The sequence below is a fragment of the Oryx dammah genome, unplaced genomic scaffold (assembly GCF_014754425.2).
Source record: "Oryx dammah isolate SB20612 unplaced genomic scaffold, SCBI_Odam_1.1 HiC_scaffold_6, whole genome shotgun sequence".
NCBI lineage: Eukaryota > Metazoa > Chordata > Mammalia > Artiodactyla > Bovidae > Oryx > Oryx dammah.
Genome location: NW_024070190.1, coordinates 35,102,143 through 35,123,271, shown reverse-complemented (window position 1 = coordinate 35,123,271; position 21,129 = coordinate 35,102,143). Strand labels below are relative to the sequence as shown.

General features: G+C 40.4%; 2 protein-coding genes across 5 annotated transcripts in view; one reads left to right on the top strand and one right to left on the bottom strand.

The window, feature by feature from the left end:
• Positions 1 to 9,387, top strand: part of MYPN (myopalladin) — an 89,656-nt gene extending 80,269 nt beyond the window's left edge. For all 4 annotated transcript variants that reach the window (XM_040242219.1, XM_040242217.1, XM_040242218.1 and 1 more), the window contains 3 exons: positions 944 to 1,109; positions 4,807 to 4,940; positions 7,653 to 9,387. In XM_040242219.1, coding sequence (XP_040098153.1) covers positions 944 to 1,109; positions 4,807 to 4,940; positions 7,653 to 7,822 — 470 coding nt within the window. In that variant the 3' untranslated portion in view covers positions 7,823 to 9,387. The remainder of the gene's footprint in view (positions 1 to 943; positions 1,110 to 4,806; positions 4,941 to 7,652) is intronic.
• A 9,970-nt stretch (positions 9,388 to 19,357) lies between these two features.
• Positions 19,358 to 20,762, bottom strand: ATOH7 (atonal bHLH transcription factor 7). Its single transcript, XM_040242281.1, has one exon. The coding sequence runs from the start codon at positions 20,760 to 20,762 to the stop codon at positions 20,304 to 20,306; it is 459 nt and encodes a 152-aa protein (XP_040098215.1). The 3' UTR covers positions 19,358 to 20,303.
• Between the last annotated feature and the right edge of the window lie 367 nt (positions 20,763 to 21,129).

Below are 21,129 nucleotides of genomic sequence, written 5' to 3'. Positions count from 1 at the left end.
GCATTCAATCAATAACTAAACAAATGAACCCTTACCTTACAAGATGATGTCAACAAACACTAATGCCTACAGTCATCATCCCCTGGGAGGTGTCAGCCCCTAGAATTAGCTTTCAGAATGAATGAATTCTTCCACTGAACTTTCTCCTGCTAGCTCCCTTGCATGGCCCCTAAAAGAAGTCAGGACGGCATCAGAATGTTAACCTTCTCTCTAGGCTACTAGCTGTTTCCTCTATATTATTTTCTTTTTGTTCCACTCTTAATGCCCTCTCCCAACAGAGTAGGAAAAGCTCATTCTGCGAGGATACACTGGTTGCAGCTTTTACTTTTTTCCCACTGTTTTGCTAAAGTATGGCCACTGGAACCCTGAGATAGGAGGTGTCTTTGTCTTAACTGATTCTGCTGGGGAAAAAAAAAGCCTCCTTATGAAACATAATTTGTGGGGTTTTTTTAAATAGTATACTTCTTTTGATTTTTATGGAGCAATAAAATTTCTCAAGGTAAAAAATTGAGCGAAAATCAATATACCTTCTACAAAATAACCTCCTCTAAAAAAGAAAACAAAATGTATTTAGTATATAAAATGTATCATTTCTCAGAGTTTACTGCTGAGCAATAAAAGAAACTCCCTTAATTCCACACCTACCATTTGCATCCCACGTGTATTACCCAAATCCTTGAGCGTTGTCTCTCAAAAGATAAGCAGAAAAAATAAAATTTAAAAAAAAATTTTTTAAGATAGGCAGAAGCAGTTTTCTCATTTCTTTTTAAAATCATTTTTGGAGCTTTTATCAAGGCAGTGATGTTCACTAAGAAGCTTGAGAAGTGTTCTAAAGAAGAGATAAGGTGGGGGTGCTCACTCAGATTCCAGAACTGTCCTGAATTTGAGGCATGGAGCCCAAGGCACTTACTATTCAAACTAGCATGGCTCTTCTCTCATTCAGCCAAAGAAGTAAAGAGGGCACCTGTAATCCTGGAGAAGCTGCAGAACAGTGGTGTTCCAGAAGGCCACCCCGTGAGACTGGAGTGCCGGGTGATAGGCATGCCTCCGCCCGTGTTCTACTGGAAGAAAGACAACGAGACCATCCCTTTCACCAGAGAGAGGATCAGGTACAGCCTCCACATTTGGTCAAGTTCAGCAAGCTCATCAGGCCACCCAGATAAATCTTCAGCCTTTTGAATCTGGCTCCTTTCACTTGGCATAATGCATTTGCTTTAACCATGTAACTGTGCTTATCAAGAATTTATTCCTTTTTGTTGCTGAGGGTTAGTCCATTGTATAATGTCCCACCATTTAAAAACTTTATTATTATTATTATTATTATTTGCACCGCATGGCATGCAGGATCTTAGTTCTCTGACCAGGGATTAAACCCACACCCCCTGCAGGGACTTCCCTGGTGGCTCAGATGGTAAAGTGTCTGTCTACAATGCGGGAGACCAGGGTTCAATCCCGGGTTTGGGAAGATCCCCTGGAGAAGGAAATGGCAATCCACTTCAGTACTATTGCCTGGAAAATCCCATGGACAGAGGAGGCTGGTAGGGTACAGTCCATGGGGTCGCAAAGAGTGGGACACGACTGAGTAATTTCACTTTCACTTTTTCACCCTGCAGTGAACATGCAGAGTTTTAATCACTGGGCCACCAGGGAAGTCTCTAAAACCTTAATTTTTAAGCTTAAAAAGGTTTGAGGGATTTATAAAGATCTTGCATGTTTTTGTCCTGTGTCTTTTTGCATGTCACGTGTCATTTGTATCATTTGTCTTTTTGTCATGTGTCATGTCATGAGTCATATTAGTACCCAAAACCTTTTGATTGTAAAAAGCGAAAATAAAATAAGGCAAAAAAAAAAAAAAAGGCAAACCAAAACATTATGGCAATACTCCTTTTCCATCTGTCACTACATGGCTATTTTTTAAGTAAATTTAAGGATCCAGGTTCTCTAAATGGGTGCCTTGTTTAATTTCCTCTGAGATGAAGTAAAGTGAAAGTCATTCAGTTGTGTCTGACATTTTGTGGCCCCATGGACTGTAACCTGCCAGGCTCCTCTGTCCATGGAATTCTCCAGGCCAGAATATTGGAGTGGGTAGCCTTTCCCTTCTCTAGGGATCTTCCCAACCCAGGGATTGAACCAGGTCTCCCACATTGCAGGCAGATTCTTTACCATCTGAACCACTAGAGAAGCCCCAATTTCCCCTAACCATCCTTAATTCTTTGCCATTTTGTTTTTATGCCACAAGGGCAACTTGTGCACAGAAACTGCCACTGAGAAATTGTTATTACGGAGAACTATTTCTTCACAGTCAACTAAATTTGTCCTAAAGGATATTGGCTTTTACAGAAACTTGGCATCTAAAAAGTCTAAGTATAAAAAGGTCAGGATTTTCCTCTGGTAAAACATAAGCAAGAACAGAGAATATACTTGAGTTAACACTTCAGTGTAAATTAACAAAACATGTTACACTCAGCCTGAAATTCTGGTATAATTACGCAGGATGGCAGTACGCAGTCAAGGTTAAGAACGACAGATGAAGGTAGAGAAAACAGAAGGAAAATACATGCGGATTTCCTCCTGAACTCAACTAAGTTAAATGCTGCCATGCCCAGTTGATTATATTAAGAAACACTCCCTCCACCCTAAAGACTACACAGAAAACTATTAGAACTAATGAGTCATATATTTTAAATGTATAACCAACAAGGTCCTACTATATAGCACAAGACACTCTGCTCAATGTTACGTGGCAGCTTGGATAGGAGGCAAGTTTGGAGGGGCTGAGTCCCTTTGTTGTTCACCTGAAACTATCACAGTGTTGTCTGTTAACTGGCTCTGGTGGTGATTTAGTCACTAAGTCGTGTCTGATTCTTGCAACCCCACAGACTGTAGCCTACCAGGCTCCTCTGTCCATGGGATTTTCTAGGCAAGAATACTGGAATGGGTTGCCATTTTCTTCTCCAGGGGATCTTCCCAACTCAGGTATCAAGCGTGGGCCAATTGAGCCACCAGGGAAACCCCAATACAAAATATAAAGCTTAAAAAAAAAAAAATCCTCCCCCTGCAAAAGAACTGATGAATGAATTCAGCAAAGCAGCAGGATACAAAACTAACACACAGAAATATGTTGCATTTCTTTACACTAACAAAGAAATATCAGGTTTTTTAAAATCCCTTTTAAAATCACATCAACATAAAATACTGAGGAATAAACCTGACCAAGGAAGTCAAGGACTTATATGCTCAGAACCTTGATAAAGGTAATTGAAGGTGCTTCAAAGAAACGGAAAGATATCCCATGCTTTTGGATATCCTTGAGTGGTTCTGGCACAAAAACAGACAGACGTGGATCAATGGAACAGAATAGAGAACCCAGAAACCCACACACCTAGAGTAAATTAATCTTTGATGAAGGAGGCAAGAATATACAGTGGAGAAAAGACAGTCTCTTCAAGTGTTGGGAAAGCTGGACAGCTGCATTTAAACCAATGAAGTTAGAACACTCCCTCACACCATACACAAAAATCAATTTGAAATGAATTAAAGATTTAAATATAAAACATGATACCATAAAACTCCCATAAGAGAACTTAGGCTAAGCATTCTCTGACATAAATCATAGCAATGTTTTCTTAGGTCAGTCTCCCAAGGCAACAAAATAAAAGCAAATATAAACAAATAGGACCTAATCAAACTTACAAGCTTTTGCACAGCAAAGGAAGCTATAACAAAATGAAAAGACAATCCACAGAATGAGAGAAAATAACATAAGCAATAAAGACAATCCACAGAATGAGAGAAAATAATGTAACCAATAAAGGCTTAACTTCCAAAATATGCAAGCAGCTCATACAGCTCAATATCAAAACAAACAACTGAACCAAATCCCAGACAGAAGACCTAAATAAACATTTCTCCAAAAAACATATCCGAATAGCCATCAGTCACACGAAAAGATGTTCAACATTGCTAAGTATGAAAGAAATGCAGATCAAAACTACAATGAGGTACCTATACCCATCGCCTCTCACCAGTCAAAATGGCCATCGTCAAAAAGTCTGCAAATAATAGGGGCTTTCTGGTGGTCTAGTGGTTAAGACTCTGTGTTTCCAATGCATGGGGCACAGGTTTGATCCCAGGTCAGGGAAGTTCTGCATGCCACCAGGTACCCAGCCAAAAAAAGTCTACAAATTATAAATGCTAGAGAGGGTGTGAAGAAAAGGGAACCCTCCTACACTGTTGGTGGTGATGTAAATTGGTGCAGCCACCATGGAGAAACCACTAGGGAGAACAGCAGGGAGGTGCCTTTAAACATCAAAAGCAGGGTTACCGTATGATCCAGCAATCCCACTCCTGGGCATATATCCAGAAAAGATGAAAACTCATTTGAAACACTGCAGCACTACCTACAAAAGCCAAGACGTGGAAGCAACCTAAGTGTCCATATATCGATATAGATACAAACATACATATACATACAGTGGAATAGTACTCAGACATAAAAAGAATGAAATAATGCCATTTCTAGTAACGTGGATGGGCCTAGAGATTACCATACTAGATGAAGTAAGTCAAAGAAATGTTATATGATATTACTTACATGTGGAATCTAAAAAAAATTATATATGAACTTATTTACAAAATAGAAAAAGATCCACAGACATAGGAAAAAATCTTATGGTTACTGAAGGGAAAAGGGGCAGGGGAGGGATAAACTAGGATCTTAGGATTAACTACTATATATACAAATGAGTTTCTGGGAACCCTAAACTCTCTCCAGATACAATGCAATATACTCTTTCTTTTCTCCAGCATGCACCAGGACACAACTGGGTATGTCTGCCTCCTCATTCAGCCAGCCAAGAAATCAGATGCTGGATGGTACACACTGTCAGCCAAGAATGAAGCCGGCATCGTGTCCTGCACTGCCAGGCTGGATATATACGGTAGGTATAATGGCATCGGTTGACCTATGTGATAGGCAGCTTAAAAATCTTTTTTTTTTAATTTTAGGATTGGTGTAGTATGTTTTCATAAATGAATTAATTGGTTTTTATTTTAGTGCTTAAGATATGGATTTTAAAAGTCATTTTATTCTACTCACCTCAGGGCTTTTGTACACTCTTCCATTTCACTATAAGGTTAACCTTCTTCCAAAAGAGGTTTTTATCTGTACTTCTAATACAGCTACTTCAGAGTATACATGGGCTTGTACTTATGATCACCCAGCATCTTCATGCCATCCCCTTGCTGCAGTGGGTCACCCACGGGAACCCCTTCCCCATGCCTGTAATTCCCCAGTCATAACTCCACATGGCAGAATTTTCCAGACCCTATTCATTTGTTAATTCTTCCACAGATATTTATTACTCTCATCTCGCAATCAGATTAATAACAGAGAGCTGTCCTGAAAGTGACAGTCACTCAGTTGTGTCCAACTCTTTGCAACCCCATGGACTATACAGTCCATGGAATTCTCCAGGCCAGAATACTGGAGTGGGTAGCCTTTCCCTTCTCCAGAGTATCTTCCCAACCCAGGGACGAAACCCAGGTCTCCCACATTGCGGGTAGATTCTTTACCAGCTGAGCCCCAAGGGAAACTTTCACCCTTAGATAGTCCCAAACACATGAGATTACTGTCATTGTTACTACCCTCCTTTAAATGCCAAAGAAACACAGAGACTCAGAGAAGTTAAGTGACTACAGCTGGAAAGTAAATTCAGATTTTTTACATCATTCCTTCGAGTCGTGTTTCTAAATATTTAACAAATTAATCTTTACTAATGTATTTGTGTCCTCTACTATTCTCCTCTATAATTGACATTAATTGGCATTTTTAAGAAATATTTCTTAACCCAAAAGAGTAATCCTTTTTTTTTTCTTTAAAAAAACTAACTGGTTGGGTTAATATTCCTTACTGATTTAACATGATGAAGCAGAATAACCAAGAAGAAAAAGTAACTGCCTCGAACCTGAGGCCCCTGCTACTCAGATGCACACCTTTCCCCTTTTTGGGCACCACATAGGAGTCCCGGCCTGCCATTTTCCCTCAGTGTAATACTTAGAGGAAATATATAGCTTTCTGGTTATTCTCTCTAATCTGTCGACTTGAAATTCAATTGTGAAGGAAGTTGACTCTAAGGTACTTTCCCCTGGAAGAGTCCGGAGAAAGAGAAGCCACTGATATGTTTCTTAATCTAAGCTAATGCCTTAACCATTTCACCCACTTCACCACGTCAGAAGGAAACAAGTCTCCAACCAAGAAACTCCTACCAATAAGCCCTGAAACCGATGACACTTGTCCGTGGCGGAGCCCCCACTTCAGTTTATCCCAGCTCACGTCTCCCAGACTCCGGTCCTGATTCCACAGCTCCAAAAACGGGAGGCGCTGTTTCGTCAGCTGGGACCCGGGTGTGGGCGAAGGGATGGAGGACTAAGGCTGAAATCAATCCACTTCACCCCCCACAACCACTTCCTACCTGCCCAAGGAACCGGGACAGTAGGCATCCCTCCTCGCCCGCAAAGGAGGGCTTCTAAGAGTAGCTCCTGTCCGGTTAGGATGCAGAGACAGCTGAGGAAAAGCTAAGAGGCAGAGGGGCCGCGGCGAGGGGATTGACAAGTTCACGGTTGCTTCACTGAGTACCTGCTCTCTTGTGGAATCACTATTAAGTTTTGTCCTGTTTTGTAGCTTTCCAGATTTTAATCAGTTCACTCAGAGGCATTTAGACCCTGAAAAACTAATTCGAAATAATGAAATCAACAAAGAGCCCATTTATAACTGGGAATGCTACAAGCATCCATAATTCCCCAGGACCCAGGGCATCAATGCTTCCCACCTGGTGTTCCCTGTTCGCCCCCGCCAGGATCTGGGAAACCTGATGAGAGGGCTGCTTGGTAATTTCTCAGTCAGAGGCAACACCCAGGACTGAGCAGTTTGGGTGGATACTTCATTCAGGACATGTTCAAGCCTAAAGATCCTGTCTGCTGAAACCAGGATCTCCGCTGGACAGTGTTTAGTGAACATGGAAATTCTAACACTGTTCTCTTTTGTCCCCCAACCCTGGTTGATTGCATATGTTACTTTTCAGTCTTCTGGCTATAACTAACTAGAACATGATTAGGGCAGTAGGTAGGTAAGTAAGGGTGACTAGGATGAGCAGTAAGTACTGGTCAGAGGTCTGGATTCATCTTTTGTCTTCCATTTCCACAGATATCTCATCTCCTCCTTCTGAGGAGCCCTCCCTTGAGAGCCTACAACTCTCTCTGCACCCACACCCCAGCCCAGCCCCGTAGACTCCATGCTAGGTCAGTGATGTTAGGTCCGGAGATAATTTTGAGATATCACCCTCATCACCCACTCTTCCTTCTGATAGTCCCAGATTTTGCTGGATTAGAATCATGGGGGTTGGTATTACGGAATCAAGAGATCACGAGCCCAATTTCCCTATTCCTAGCAGGACAGGAGAGATTTTATTGTTTTTTTTTTTTCCCTTTTTTTTTTTTACAAATGAGGCATTTCAGACCAAGCTATTCATATATTTCAACGATTTACCAAGATCCCACACAAAGTGTTGGCATGAGGACAGAATGCACCCCTGCTGTGTACCTGCTAGACTGTATTCCTTTGATTGTAACACATGATTTGGTCCATTTTCCAGCTCAGTGGCATCACCAGATCCCACCACCCATGACCGTCCGGCCCAGTGGCAGTCGCTATGGATCCCTCACCAGTAAAGGACTTGACATTTTCTCTGCTTTCTCCTCCATGGAAAGCACGATGGTGTATTCCTGCTCTTCTCGGAGTGTAGTGGAGAGTGATGAACTTTAAGAATGTCTGGGTGCCTGCTGTGTAAGGGGGCAGACTGTGGAGGGGGAAGGAGGACAAACCAGATAAGGTGGTTTCCAAGCAACTGGATTTGAGTAAGTTTCCATGCTGCCGGACCTATGGCAAGGAGAGCTTTGAGTAAGTCAGCTGGGGACTCCTGCAGTCTCAGCTCTGGGAGAGATGGAGGGCTGTACCTTTTAAGATTCCAACAAAATAAGAAGATAATATGGATGAACCAAAGATATAATGCAGCTGCTGTCCACTGCTTTGGGAAAAAGTTAGCATACTCCTCTGCCCTCTGCTGTGTTAGGGGTGTTCAGGCCCTCCTAAGAGCAATGAGGGGCCAGATGCTTGGGCTGAAAGGAGTTAGACAGTAGTGACCTTAGGTATCTTAACTCACCACACAATACAAAGGGAAAAGGCAAGGGGGTTGGGGGGAGGTGGTGTCCATCACCTTTCACTGATTGCATTCATAGCAGAAGTTTTGGATTCATTAAATCAGCTTCTACTTAGCACTAGGAGACTGTGCTATACAACTCACATACATAGAGAAGCACTTTTGATGTGCTTATCTGCTTATCCTGGGTGTATTGAGCCACAAGATACAGTGCCAAAATGTGCCTGAGATACCAAAAAAAAAATCACTAAATGCTCAACATTGCACAATGCACTTATTCTATAGCCAAAATAGGGACCCACCAGCCTGCCTGCACCATTTTCTTTTGAATATGATGGTGAGTGGTTTTTCTCTCTGAATATATATATAGATTCTATAACTAAAGTGTTGTTAATAAACCAACCAGAAGGAAATCTTCTGTGGGGTCACTTTCAAAACTACGAGCTTCAGTTGCCACTTGCAGAACTATGCAGGCATCATCATCATCTGCCCATAGAATAATGACTCTCCTGTTTCTCCCCACGGCCCCCAAAATCTGCACATCTATGAAGCAATGAGAAAGGAAAAAATGCAAACAAGGAGAGGAAGTGATGAGAGAATGGTTTTTGTTGTTTCATTTACCCGAGCAAAGCAGTGGTTGTGGAAGGAGAGGTCTTTAATAGTTGTGAACTGCTTTGAAATCATTAGTCAAATTGCATTTTCTATTCAGAAAATACTATGCTAACTGAAGAAGTGGGAGGGAAAAGGAATGTGCCTCTTTATTCTAACTCACTAATTCAGAATTTGCCTCTCCACCTAAGGAATTTTTAGACTTACATTCACTGTGATAGCCCAGTGCCTAGAAGATTGCTTAGCACAAAATAGACCTTTGATAAATATTCGTTGGATGAATGAATTTTACATTAGAGAAATGCACAATGCATGAACCAGTCAAAACATTGCCCTAGGGATGGTTGTCATGGCACAGTCTGCTCCAGATTCACTAGGAAAACGAATTGGAGTGTTTGTTACCAACTCCCTGTGCCCAAGTCTTTGGTGTTCTCTGAGCCAGACACCCTCAGCTGGCATCTTACTCAAGTGAACAAATAGTAATTGCTTAGAAAGGCTTGAAATTTCCTTCACTTTAAGGCAAAGATTTCCAGTATAAAAATAAATTCATTCACTCAAAAAATATTTTGTGTGTCTACTCTGTATAAAATGCTATGCTAGAGATTGTGGGCCATACACAAATATGATAACACACAGTCCCTGCCTGCAGAAAGCTTAGAATCTAGCCGGAACGGTAAGATAAAAGGCATGTCAAAAAAAAAAAAAAAATAAAAAAAAAAAAAAAAGGCATGTCAAGTTCTGCTCTTTGGAGCAAAAATCCTTTTGTCAAGGGGGATTTTCTAGTGCTCTTCATCCTACATTTTTCATGACTCTAGAAATCATCTTAATTATTTTCAGTCTTTATTTCTAAATAAATATCATAGGTTAACCCTTAAGAAATAAAGATTTCAGCCAGTTATTTAGCAGAATTATTAGATTTAATTTCCTTTCTTATGTATGTGGGAACAATAGTAAAGGTATAGGCAACTGTAATGATGTAGAATGCATTCCATACAGAATGCATTTAGAACACATATTTCCATATTGGCTTCTATTATCAAATCTCTTTATAACCAAACAGCATTTTCTAACTGCAGTATTGCTTCTCCACAGTTGGACACCCAACCTCCTCACCACATCTATTAATGTAAACTCTAGACAGTTCTCCCGTGAGAGGATATAGTCTTCATTTCTGGGTATAGGCCTTAGCTTTCTGAGGATTTTAGGATAAATATTCTATTTAGCCACTAGATGGCACTGTTGAGCCTAAACTATAAGAAGCTTTAAAGTTCCTCCAATTTTAACTTGTGGATTATGTTACAGCAAAGTTTCTCAACCTCGACACTGTTGACACTTGGGGCCGGATAATTAGTTGTTGTGGGGGACTCCTCTGCTCCCTGAAGGATGCTGAGCAGCATCCTTGGCTTCTACCCACTGGATGTCAGTATTGGAGCAGCCACTCATCAAGTTGTGGCCAACTAAAATGTCCTCAGATATTGCCTTGTGTTACCTGGGAGGCAGGATCCCCTTTGTTAAGAACTTCTCTGTTGAACAAATCCAAATTCTACTGGAATCAGTTACAATAAGGAATACTTATATAAGAAATTTCAGTTCTGCTGAGTAACTTTGGACTCAACATATCCAAAATCAGATTCACAGTCTTCCCTTTCATAAACCATTCATCATCCTAGTTTAACTGTGGCACCAACACAGTCCTAGTAATCCAAATGGAGTATTTAAGTCATTTCTTGCTTCTTCTATCTAATCAATTGACAAATCATATTAACTCTAACTCTTATTATTTCTTTTATATTCAGGCCTTCCTTTCGTCCCCCTTGTGGTTCCCAGCTCAGACTTTCATTACTTTAATTTCCCTCAATACTTCTGACTTTAACCGTAATGAGACTTCTAACTGGTCTTCCTGCCTCTCGTCCTGCTTTTTATCCCCACTCAAGTCTAGCCCCGATCTCAGCATCAGATCATTCTTCCTAAAGTACTGTTTTATTTGGGCTTCCCAGGTGGCTCAGTGGTGAAGAATCTAATAGCCAATGCAGGAGACACAGGTTCGATCCCTGAGTCAGGAAGATCCCCTGGAGAAGGGAATGGCAACCCCTGCCAGTATTCTTGCCTGGGAAATCCCATGGACAAAGGAGTCTGGTGGGCCGCATTGCATGGGGTCACAAAGAGTTGGACACAACTTAGCACGCACTGCTTCGTTCCTATCATTCCTCTAATTTTCGAACCCTAAGTGATTCCCTGGAGCCAACCCAGGCCAGCTGTTCTGCCCACGCTATTCAAGCCTTGCTCCAATATGGTCCCAAAGCTTTTCATCCATTACTCAGAAAACACACCCAGGGCACCAGTAAAATTAACGCAGGCCCCTGATTTCCACCCATATGGCTCTTTTCTGCCTCCACCTGGAGTACTGTCCCCAATCCCTATCTATGAAAATCTTAAAGGCCATCTCAAAGGCTACTTTACTGCTTCTATGAAATATCTTCCTGGTGTCCCCCCAACCACCCCAGTAAAATACAGTTGATTTTATTTGAAATCTTATAGCAAATTTCTTGAGTCTGGAAAAAGATATTATTTTGTATAGAACTTTGTATAAAACCCAGCTTCTATATACTTGCCTGTCTCTCCCCTTGCACTAGCCCAGTCTTGCCTGCACTAGATTTTAGCTACTTGTTGGTATGGACTGTGTCAAAAGTTTGCCATGGCAAAATGTTGCCTTATACAGAGTAGGCACTTAATAAATATTTATTGATCTAAACTGAACTTTAAAATTCTATGTAAGTCAGTATGTTTCTGCATAAAATGAAGTGAGTCTACAGCAGTGGTTCTTAACCTTGACTGCATATTAGAATCTCCTGGGGAGCTTTTAAAAATCCCAAAATGTCCTTCCCTGGAGGTCCAGTGGCTAAGACTCTGAGCTCCCAATGCAGGCAGCAGGGATTTGATCCCTGGTCAGGGAACTAGATCCCACAAGCCTCAACTAACACCCAGTGCAGTCAAATACATAAATATTTGAAAAAATAAATCCCAATATCCAAGCCACAACCCCAATCAGTAAGTCACAAGTTCTGGGGTTCTGGCATAGGAATCAGTGTTTTTAAAGCTTCCCAGGTGGTTCCAGTGAGCAAGTGAGATTGAGAAGAGTCATTTTATTATCATGGTTTGATCACAGAACTTACCCTAGAAGGTCGCAAGGGATGCAAATAGCATAGGTTATGGTGTTAGTGTCAGTGAAGAATGTACTTCCTCCCTTTTGCACGTGCAATGCCTGCCTGGAAAGCAGAAGTAAACACGCACTTTGTCCTCGTTAGCCCCTACTATCTTGCACTACACTCGCTGCACATGTAGCATTCATGAAGCCCTGAATCTGCAAAAATGGAGCAGGGAAAGAGGGAAAGTTGGGACAATTCTTCTGGCCCTTTCTTCAAAAAGCCATGCAGACCCCATAAGCTCCCTTCTAACCAAACAAGTGAAGGACTTTTCATAATTTGGTGAGTCATGGAAATGGGAATCAGAAGGAAAATGGAGAAAGAAAACACACCATTAAACCTGAACTGCCAAGCAATACAAAAAGACTACTTCCTCCTCCATTTTTGGGTCCATGATACATCCAAGCTACACTATCTATGGACCTTTCTACATCTATCCCCCATTCTGTTTTTCTCCAAGATGCCCTGTGTCCCCTGTTCTAAATACCCTAGGCTGTAACCCACCCCTCTTTTCCCCTTTCCCAGCATGTTTCGTGCTCCACAATGACCTAATTGCTGCCCCCATGTATCTTGGCTTGGTGTTCAAAAGAAACCAGTCCAAACTGAACAAATCTTGAATGCCTGAGGGTCTTTTAAATTCATGGGGGGTGCTGCACCTTTAAAAGCAGTTGCTTTCTTACTCCCAGCAACTTCTAATATCAATAGAAATGCTGGCAAAACGAAAAAAGTCAGGCTGGGAGGGGAGGTCTTAAAAACTGAATCCAGACACCCAAATTATTCTGGTTGATCACAGACTCCTCCTGTCCTCTTCCTCCCCACAAAACTCCCCAAAAGCCTTTCAGACTGAGATCCTGGCCTGAGTCTGTGAGTATGTGGGCTATGTATAATTTGGTTGTAAACTCAAAGGCAAATTTACTGATAATGACCTTTATTCAAGGTCTCTTCCCAGGTAACCTGGACTCAAAGCATTTCCACTGATGGTCGAGTTGAAAATCACTGTGCCTCACCAGGAAGATGAACAGTTACTTAGATTGCAATAGCGCTTGTTGAAGTCCTTTTCACCACTAATTGACTTGCCTTGTTTTAAGTGGATCAATATTTCAGAAAGTTAATTACTGAAGCATTGCTGGAAGAATGCCTAGCATCTTCTAAACTTTGACAATGCAGTGGTCATCAGTATGCTAAAAAAAAAGTTGCTACTACCATGTTTTTAAAAACTCTGTGCGATGCAAAAAAAATGCATATTTGTAAAATTATGTTTGCCTCTTTTTTCTAATTATATTAGTTAGCATACTTGGTGTTGTAGAACCATAAACATGCTGGGGTTTTTTGTTAATATGTAAATAATGGCCACTTCAAACGCAATAGCCTTGAAATTGCAAGAAATAGAGAAAGAACTCACTTTTTAATCCTCTGAGAATTGTGCCATAAATGCTGAGAGTAAACATAAAGAAAATAGCTGTACTGTAGAGGCATATTCGCTAATTTGCTAGAAGATTTAACATACAAGTGAGTAGAAAATGTTCCCCTAATAATAAAAATTAAAATATTTCAACATTATTTGATAATAAATATTTGAAGGTTGAAATACATAAACATTTTTCTTTAAAATGCAGAAAACAGTGCTAGTTTCCAGGTTTATCTATTGTTTTTTAATGATTAAGCTGATTTTTTAATATACAAATATTCAATACTTAAAAGTGATTTTTTAAAAATTGTTCAATTGTATAAATTGTATACAAATTATTCAAATTGAAAAAATTACCACATATGCTATAACCTGGTCAGACATCCCTAGAGGAACAGAAAGGTAACTGGGTTTTAGTCTTCCTAAAACATCCAACAAACCCAATAAATCTCTCATAGAATGTTTTTTACTTTCTAAGATAAAAATTCATTCTACCTCCTAACTGAAAATAGAGACACATTAAAATGAGACTTAAAGATGTAAAAGATGAGGTGGGGGAGTTGACCAGTTTCAACTGGAAATTAATGGCGTTATAAGTATAGTTTTCTTACAATAAGTACTTTAGTACCCACTAAGAAAATGAATGATTTTCACATAGTATGGCAAGAAAGAATTGTTTGATGTTCTAAAATTCCAAAGAACTTGATATTTCTACACAGATTCAGTGAGTTACCTGCAAACTGGAGGCTGATTCTTGTAATTTCTCCACAATTAGTGGTGCAAGAATCCAGTGAACTATGTTCTAGTACTGCCCATAGCAGTCACTACCAAAAGATTACTAAATGTATGTACACACAGTATAAATGATTTCACTGTGTATTTTAAGGAGAGTTAAAGTCCTGAAATAATTCCAATGAAATAATTTGAGTGCAACTGTATTTTTCTTAATGCACACTGGGAAATTAACTTTTACTTACTATTGTTTTTAGAGATACTGTATCCTCTTTTCTGATTAAATTTCACTTATTTTTTTCCAAGCTTTAGCATTTTTCATGACCTACTCTCCTCTCTCATTACCTTCTTGTCAAGATAAAAATCTGTAAAATATTTAATAGCATCCAGAGAGCACCTTATTTCTAGGAATTCTCAGGGGAATTCCAAGGTAATTTTAAGCATTCAGATGAATTTCAGACATGTTTTCTAACTTTTCTATAACTCTGGATTTTGTTTCTTTATTTGTAAAATAAAATATTTGAGCCTTTCCCAGGATGAAGGGTAGGATAAATAAATAAATATTTATGAAGAGTTTACTGCACAGACCCTTTTAAAAAGTGATAGCAGGGGTTTCTTCATTCCAAAGAAAATGGTAAGAATATTCTTCTCCAAAGTAAGTAGCTGATTTATTTTAAAAGTTCACATTTCTTCTCTGTCCCACTATGTCATGTTTCCTTAGAAGGGTACTACACTATGGGGGAATTTCCTCTTCCCAGATTCTATGCAGTTGAAAAAAAATCTGCAGAAAAATCAAATAAATTCAAGAAGTATCCTAGCTGCTTTCTACAGGTAGATTCAAGGGAAATTAATTTCAACATAGCCTAAGGGAACTCTGACTCCTGCACCTATGACTGAAGCTCGTGGAAATAATGGCTCCACAGTGCACAGAGAAATAGCAAGAGAGTTCCTGTATTCCTTTCTGGCTCAAGTAGTTCAGGAAAACTCTGTTATACTGTTCTAGGCTCTAATGAAGAAACGTTCCATACTAGCATGTCATTGGCCTTATGTTAAATGAATCAGCCTGAGGATAACAGATAGATGAAGTGAAGTCGCTCAGTCGTGTCCGACTCTGCAACCCCGTGGACTGAGGAGTCTACTATGCTCCTCTGTCCATGGGATTTTCCAGGCAAGAGTACTGGAGTGGGTTGCCATTTCCTTCTCCAGACGATCTTCCTGACCCAGGGATCGAACCCAGGTCTCCTGCACTATAGGCTGACGCTTTACCGTCTGAGCCACCAGGCAAGTCCAACAGATAGATAAGGACCCTCAAAAACGAGCATAACCTTTGGTCTCCATTTTCAAATTCTTAGCTACATCAAGCCCCAAACTTAACCCTCGTGATTCATTGTAACCATGAGGACTGACAAAGGAAGTACTCTATGGGAGTGCACATGTACACACACACCCACACCCACAACTAACAATTCAATCATGGTCAAGTGACACGTCTTATCTTTTCCTTTCTCTGCCTGTATGACTTCTAACCTAAAAATACGCCAGGCCCCAGAAGGCTCACAAACGTGCCATGCTTCCATCTCAGGAAGTTTGAGTCAACTTAATTTCTAAAGTACTTTTTTGGTTATTGAAATCCTAATGGAAAAACTATTACAGCAAACATTTTGAAATGTGTGAACTATATAAACTGTATATTTTGCCTCTATTACTAGAAAGCAATGAATGGATCTTGGCTTTTATTCCTTTCCTCTGCATCATGCATGTTGGGTATTCTTTGAAACTGAAAACCAGTGTTCACTTAAGCCAAAATGTTTGTGAGCATTTACTGTCTTTTTTCAGAAATTATATGGTACTATATCTTGGTAGACCACATCGTGTCCATGACACCCATTGCTGTTTTCTAGTTGTGCTTTCTTGAAGATTTGCTGGGGATTGTGTTTTGCTTGGAAACTTTGCAATTAGAAAACAAAGAAAAATTAAAAATCAGTATTTCATTCAACCTAGATGGTACCAGTATTTAATTCAAACTGGATGTTTTAAAAACCAGTTTAGAGGATGTGATGGACTGTTTCTTTATTCATTAAATAAAATTTTATTTATTCTCAGTTAGTTATTGGGCTTGTTTTGGGTTGTGCTTTGGTTCCAGTCTTCGAATGTGAGATGGGTAAGTTCTTCCTCTCAGTAGTTTTCTTTCAGCTTGGGTATTTTGGGGGACCCGCTGCCAGTTTAAAATAGCAATCCAAAAGTCCTGTGTTCATTCAATAAAACACTCATTAAGCTTGCACCTTCTAGTATATTCATGACCAGAGAAGGGAATGGGTATACATGTGAAAAGGTTGGTCACGTAATTATATGCTTTGAAATTTATTTTACCCACAGGTACCAAAAAGAGATATCTTTAGTGAAACCTAACCAGAAAGCAGAGCCAAAATGAGTCCAAGACAACACTTTGCTTTTACTACAAGAAGACCAAAATTAAGTGAACTGAGCTTTAACTGTTGAATCTTGCAGCCACAACCCAAATACATCCCATCTGGCTCATATCCATTGGAAATTTTAGACCTTCATTAATATAAAGGTCACCTCATTAACTAAGAAATTGGCTGTAGCTGGATGTTAAGAAAGCCTAATCCTTCTTAAGATCTATAAATGCAAAGAATGCTACATCAATATAATCAGTTTTGAGTAATGAGTTTAATGGTGTCATAGTACATATTGTTTAATTAAGCAATTCTCAACCCCATTACCCAGTTAGACTCACTGGGAGAATACTGGAAAAAAAAATCTAGGCCTCACCTCAGAACCGTTAAATCAGTTCTTGAACTGGGGGCCCGAGAATTGGTATATTTTTTTAAGATTCTCACCGTGATTCTAATGAGCAGGCTGGGATGAGAACCACTAGCTTGGACGGCCCTCCCCATCTTGATAGCCCTGTTCATTTGTATATGGTTCTTCAAGACTTCTGACCCTGGTGTCTGGCCTCAACTTGTAGCTAGCACCTAGAGAAAGCCCACATGAAATAACTAATGGAACTCAAACGATACCTGGGAGTGGGTCTTCTTTCATTATTTAATGTCTCTCTTAGGAGCTTTTATGGGACGTATCACTGATACTTTGCTGTTGAAGCATTCAGCTAAACCCTGTTTAGGGCCACTTACTGATTAGTATATGTATGTTCTTGACTGCCTACCCAAGGACAAAGATGATGCTTGGTAAGCCAGGGTATAAACAGATGCTTGATAATATATGGTGATTTGTTGAGGAAAGGGGCCATGGATAAAAGAATATTTTAAAATTTCAATATGTTCTGTTATCAAACTACAACGAACATAGATTTTCAAAGGTGAGACAATATAGTACATTGCAGCAGCTAGGACATCCCTAGTGGCTCAATGGTAAAGAATCTGCCTGTCAGTTCAGGAGACACAGATTCAGTCCCTGGGTTGATAAGATCCCCTGGAAGAGGAAATGGCAACCTACTTCAGAATTCCTGCCTGGGAAATTCCATGGACAGAGGAGCCTGGTGGGCTACAGTCCATGAGATCACAAAAGAGTCAGACACAACTTATCGACTAAACAACAAGACCAACTTTTAGGTTGTTTAGTAATTTAAATTCTATTGTGTATAATAATATATGAACTTTAAGTTCAAAAATATTTTACATTTGTTTTATCCAAGCTCCTAATCCATAAGCCACAATAGCTTCCTCAACATACAGTTTGAAGTTTTACCAAAGATCGCATTTGATAACTGAGACCCATTTACTTTTTCTTCAACTGTCTTTTCAGGAAAAATAAAATAAAATAGCACATCAAGTACTAGGAAAGCTTAGGAATTTGGTAAGATCTAAGTTGTTTCCAGAGATTTCCAACAGAAATGAGCCACTAAAGCATAATAGTTAACAGATTCCCACTCTTTTGGGGGAATGGGGATGGGGGAAGAGAGGCATAGGATTAGAATCACATTTTAATTAAATCATTTGATTTCATTTCATTTCCTGTTAATAAGCAAAAAAGAAATACTTATTGCATGTTTATCTCTGTGCTAGAAGCCACAGAGATAAAATGAAAAGTACAGTTCTCTTTTGCAAGGTATTTATAGTCCAGAGAGAGGAAGGTGCACCCTATGTAACAAAAGGACAAACAATCTTAATACATCTGTGAGACTTTCTCTGATTAACATATTTTATTTTAGTGCTCATTTTATTCATTCTACAAACCACAAACTTACTGGGGCTCCTAATGAAGCAATTTAAGGCTAAATAAGTAGACTACTGTGCTCAAATAGGATGGCAGATGCTCTGAACCTTGCCAGAGCCCAAGTACTCACTGCAGAGTGGAGTATGGCCAGAAAGAGGTCTGGACATCATCCCCTCTAGATCTGTGTTGTCTTCTGGGACTACCGTGTCTTCTAAGAGCTGTTGAAGTCAAGAGGTTAAATATTTTATTCTCTAATTTGCACTGAGGAAGCAAAATCCTGAGCACACCTTAGTTTCTTATTTACAGGTATCAGAAGGTAGGGGAAAAACTCTGGCGTCCAGTGGTTTAGACTCTCAGCTTCCACTGCAGGGGGCACAGGGGCCATCCCTGTTCAGGGGATTAAAGTCCCAGATGGAGGCACACAACCAAAAATACATTAGATAAGAAGGAAAGGGAAATTCAGTATTAGACTGTCAGAATTTCTACAATACACTTGTGATTTTGTAAATTTTAGATGACAGCCTGGGGAAGATACTGCCACTCATTACAAACCAAAAGGAATTTGATAATCAGAGATAACTAACAAAATTTTAATGAAGACTCTAGAAAAATTGCAAATGATGGCTGTGCCTGATATTAGGTGTCGGAACCCAGAATATTATAAAAAGGGTTTGGGAAATGTCATTGTTTTATTAACTTGTGGCAAGTTCCAAAGGCACAGATAGCTTAAGAGTCTTGCTTTTTCCAATTATTAGCAAGACATTCACCGAAAAGCATGCAGTCTGTTGACCAAGTCATTCTTTACCTTAAAGGCTTGGCTTATTCATCCAATGCTTAAGCAAACTTATAAAAGTAATTCAAACCAATACCATGTGTATTATATTACTGCTTTTTTGATTAGCCTTGGTGGTAGTGAAGCCCTTATTGCTCAACTAGTACTGATTAAAAGCAAATCACTTCCAAAAGCCAAATATACATATATTCAATACATATATGAGCAAATATATATATTGGAGTACTTGTAAGGAATCAGTAGTTAGCAACTGGCTTAATAAGGAAAATAAAAGATTAAGGAACTGTGTATCTAGCTGTTTAAAAGTTGAGTATTTCAATTAATTTAATCTTTTTAAAAACCATGAAAAATATATCTATTTCCAAGTTGATAGAGAACACTTTCTAATTAATTACTTGTACGCTCATCAGTTTGTCTTTTTTTGCTGATTACAAAACAGCACTTTGCCAATTGCTGGGGTTAGATGTAAATACATCTTTACTCAGGTAAGCACTCAATGTCACCACCCCCCAAACACAGAGACCTTTAGTCCCATCAGAAAACTAGCAGGGCACCTCGCATGAAAAGCAAACCCAAGTTTTTAATTCTATTTTACAAAATGTACATTACAATAATGTATCCACAATGTTAAAAAACACAGAGCACTCACACCCATGTATTCTACCAAAGAAAGAAAGAAAAAAGTCTACTTCATGCATGCACACGCGATACACTAAGCATAAACGCATTTACAAGACAGGAGGGCAGCTCTGTATTAAGCGTACACAGGTAAGGGATACTGTAACGTCACCCCAGCAGGACAAACTTACTAAGTTCAAGGAAGTGAGGACTAAACCTGCAATATAACCCAATTCTATTTTTTCTTACATTGTTTTCCCTCAAAGTCGCCCAGAAAGGGGGGAGGGACCATTATTCTCGGCAATCAAAACTATTCCAAGATGCATTAATGAAATCTACAACATAATAAGAAGGAAAAGAGAAAAGCAATAAAAGCATTGCGTCCCTAGGGCTCGAGATGCGAAAAGTAACCCGGAAATTTCCTAATTTTATTCTAAGAATGTGTCCATCCTATGCCATCGAGTGGGGAAGGCTACGGCTCCACAGCGCGGATCACTGGGCGTCTCATTCCGACCGGGCCGCGCGACCTAACTGGCCATCTGGAAGGGCTCAGGCTGGAAGCCGAAGAGCCTTTGGCCGTAGGGCTCGGTCTCTGCCGGCAGCTTTGCGCCGGCAAACGGAAGGTAGTGGTCTCGGCCGAAGTGCTCACAGTGGAGATTGACCCAGTCCCGCTCCGAGCCGAATCGCTCAGCCTCGGCCAGAATGCGGGTCAGAGCCATGATGTAACTCAGCGCCATCTGCAGAGTCTCGTACTTGGACAACTTTTTATCCTGGCCCCACTGGGGCACCACCCTGCGCAAGCGGTCGAAGGCCGTATTGAGCCCCTGCATGCGGCGGCGCTCGCGCGCGTTTGCCGCTAGGCGCCTGCGCGCCGCGCTCTCCAGCCGCCCGGCCCCCGCGCACGTGCCCGCGCACTCGGCACCACCCGCGCAAGGGGGCGCGGCACGCGCTCCCGCCGCCGAGTTGCAGGGCTTGCAGGACTTCATTCCCCGCCGGCAGGAGGGAGGCGCCGAACTCTCGGGTCCTTTCACGACTTGTGCGTGGCTGATGTATGAACCCGCTCTGCAATTAGGCTCTTCCTAGCAATTAAGTCATACACAAAGCAACTACGTGGAATGAAAGTTTGCAGTGGGGAGTGCGGGGTTCCGCCTTGTGTCCTATTGGATAACCAAATAGCTGTCTCTTCACTTGGCAAAATTTAGAGGAAATTGAGAGGTAAAAGAGAAAGTCATTTTCCCAATGTTAAGTTGCAAAAGAGAAGGGAACTTTCCTGCAGCAGAATTGGTGTGGCTGGTTCGAGAAAGGTCTTTTCAGTTCTCTGGGAAAACCGGAGACTTCTGGAAGACAAAATCT

Coding starts and splice junctions, on each gene's coding strand:
- ATOH7 (XM_040242281.1), bottom strand. CDS start 20,762: ATGAAGTCCTGCAAGCCCTGCAACTCGGCGGCGGGAGCGCGTGCCGCG.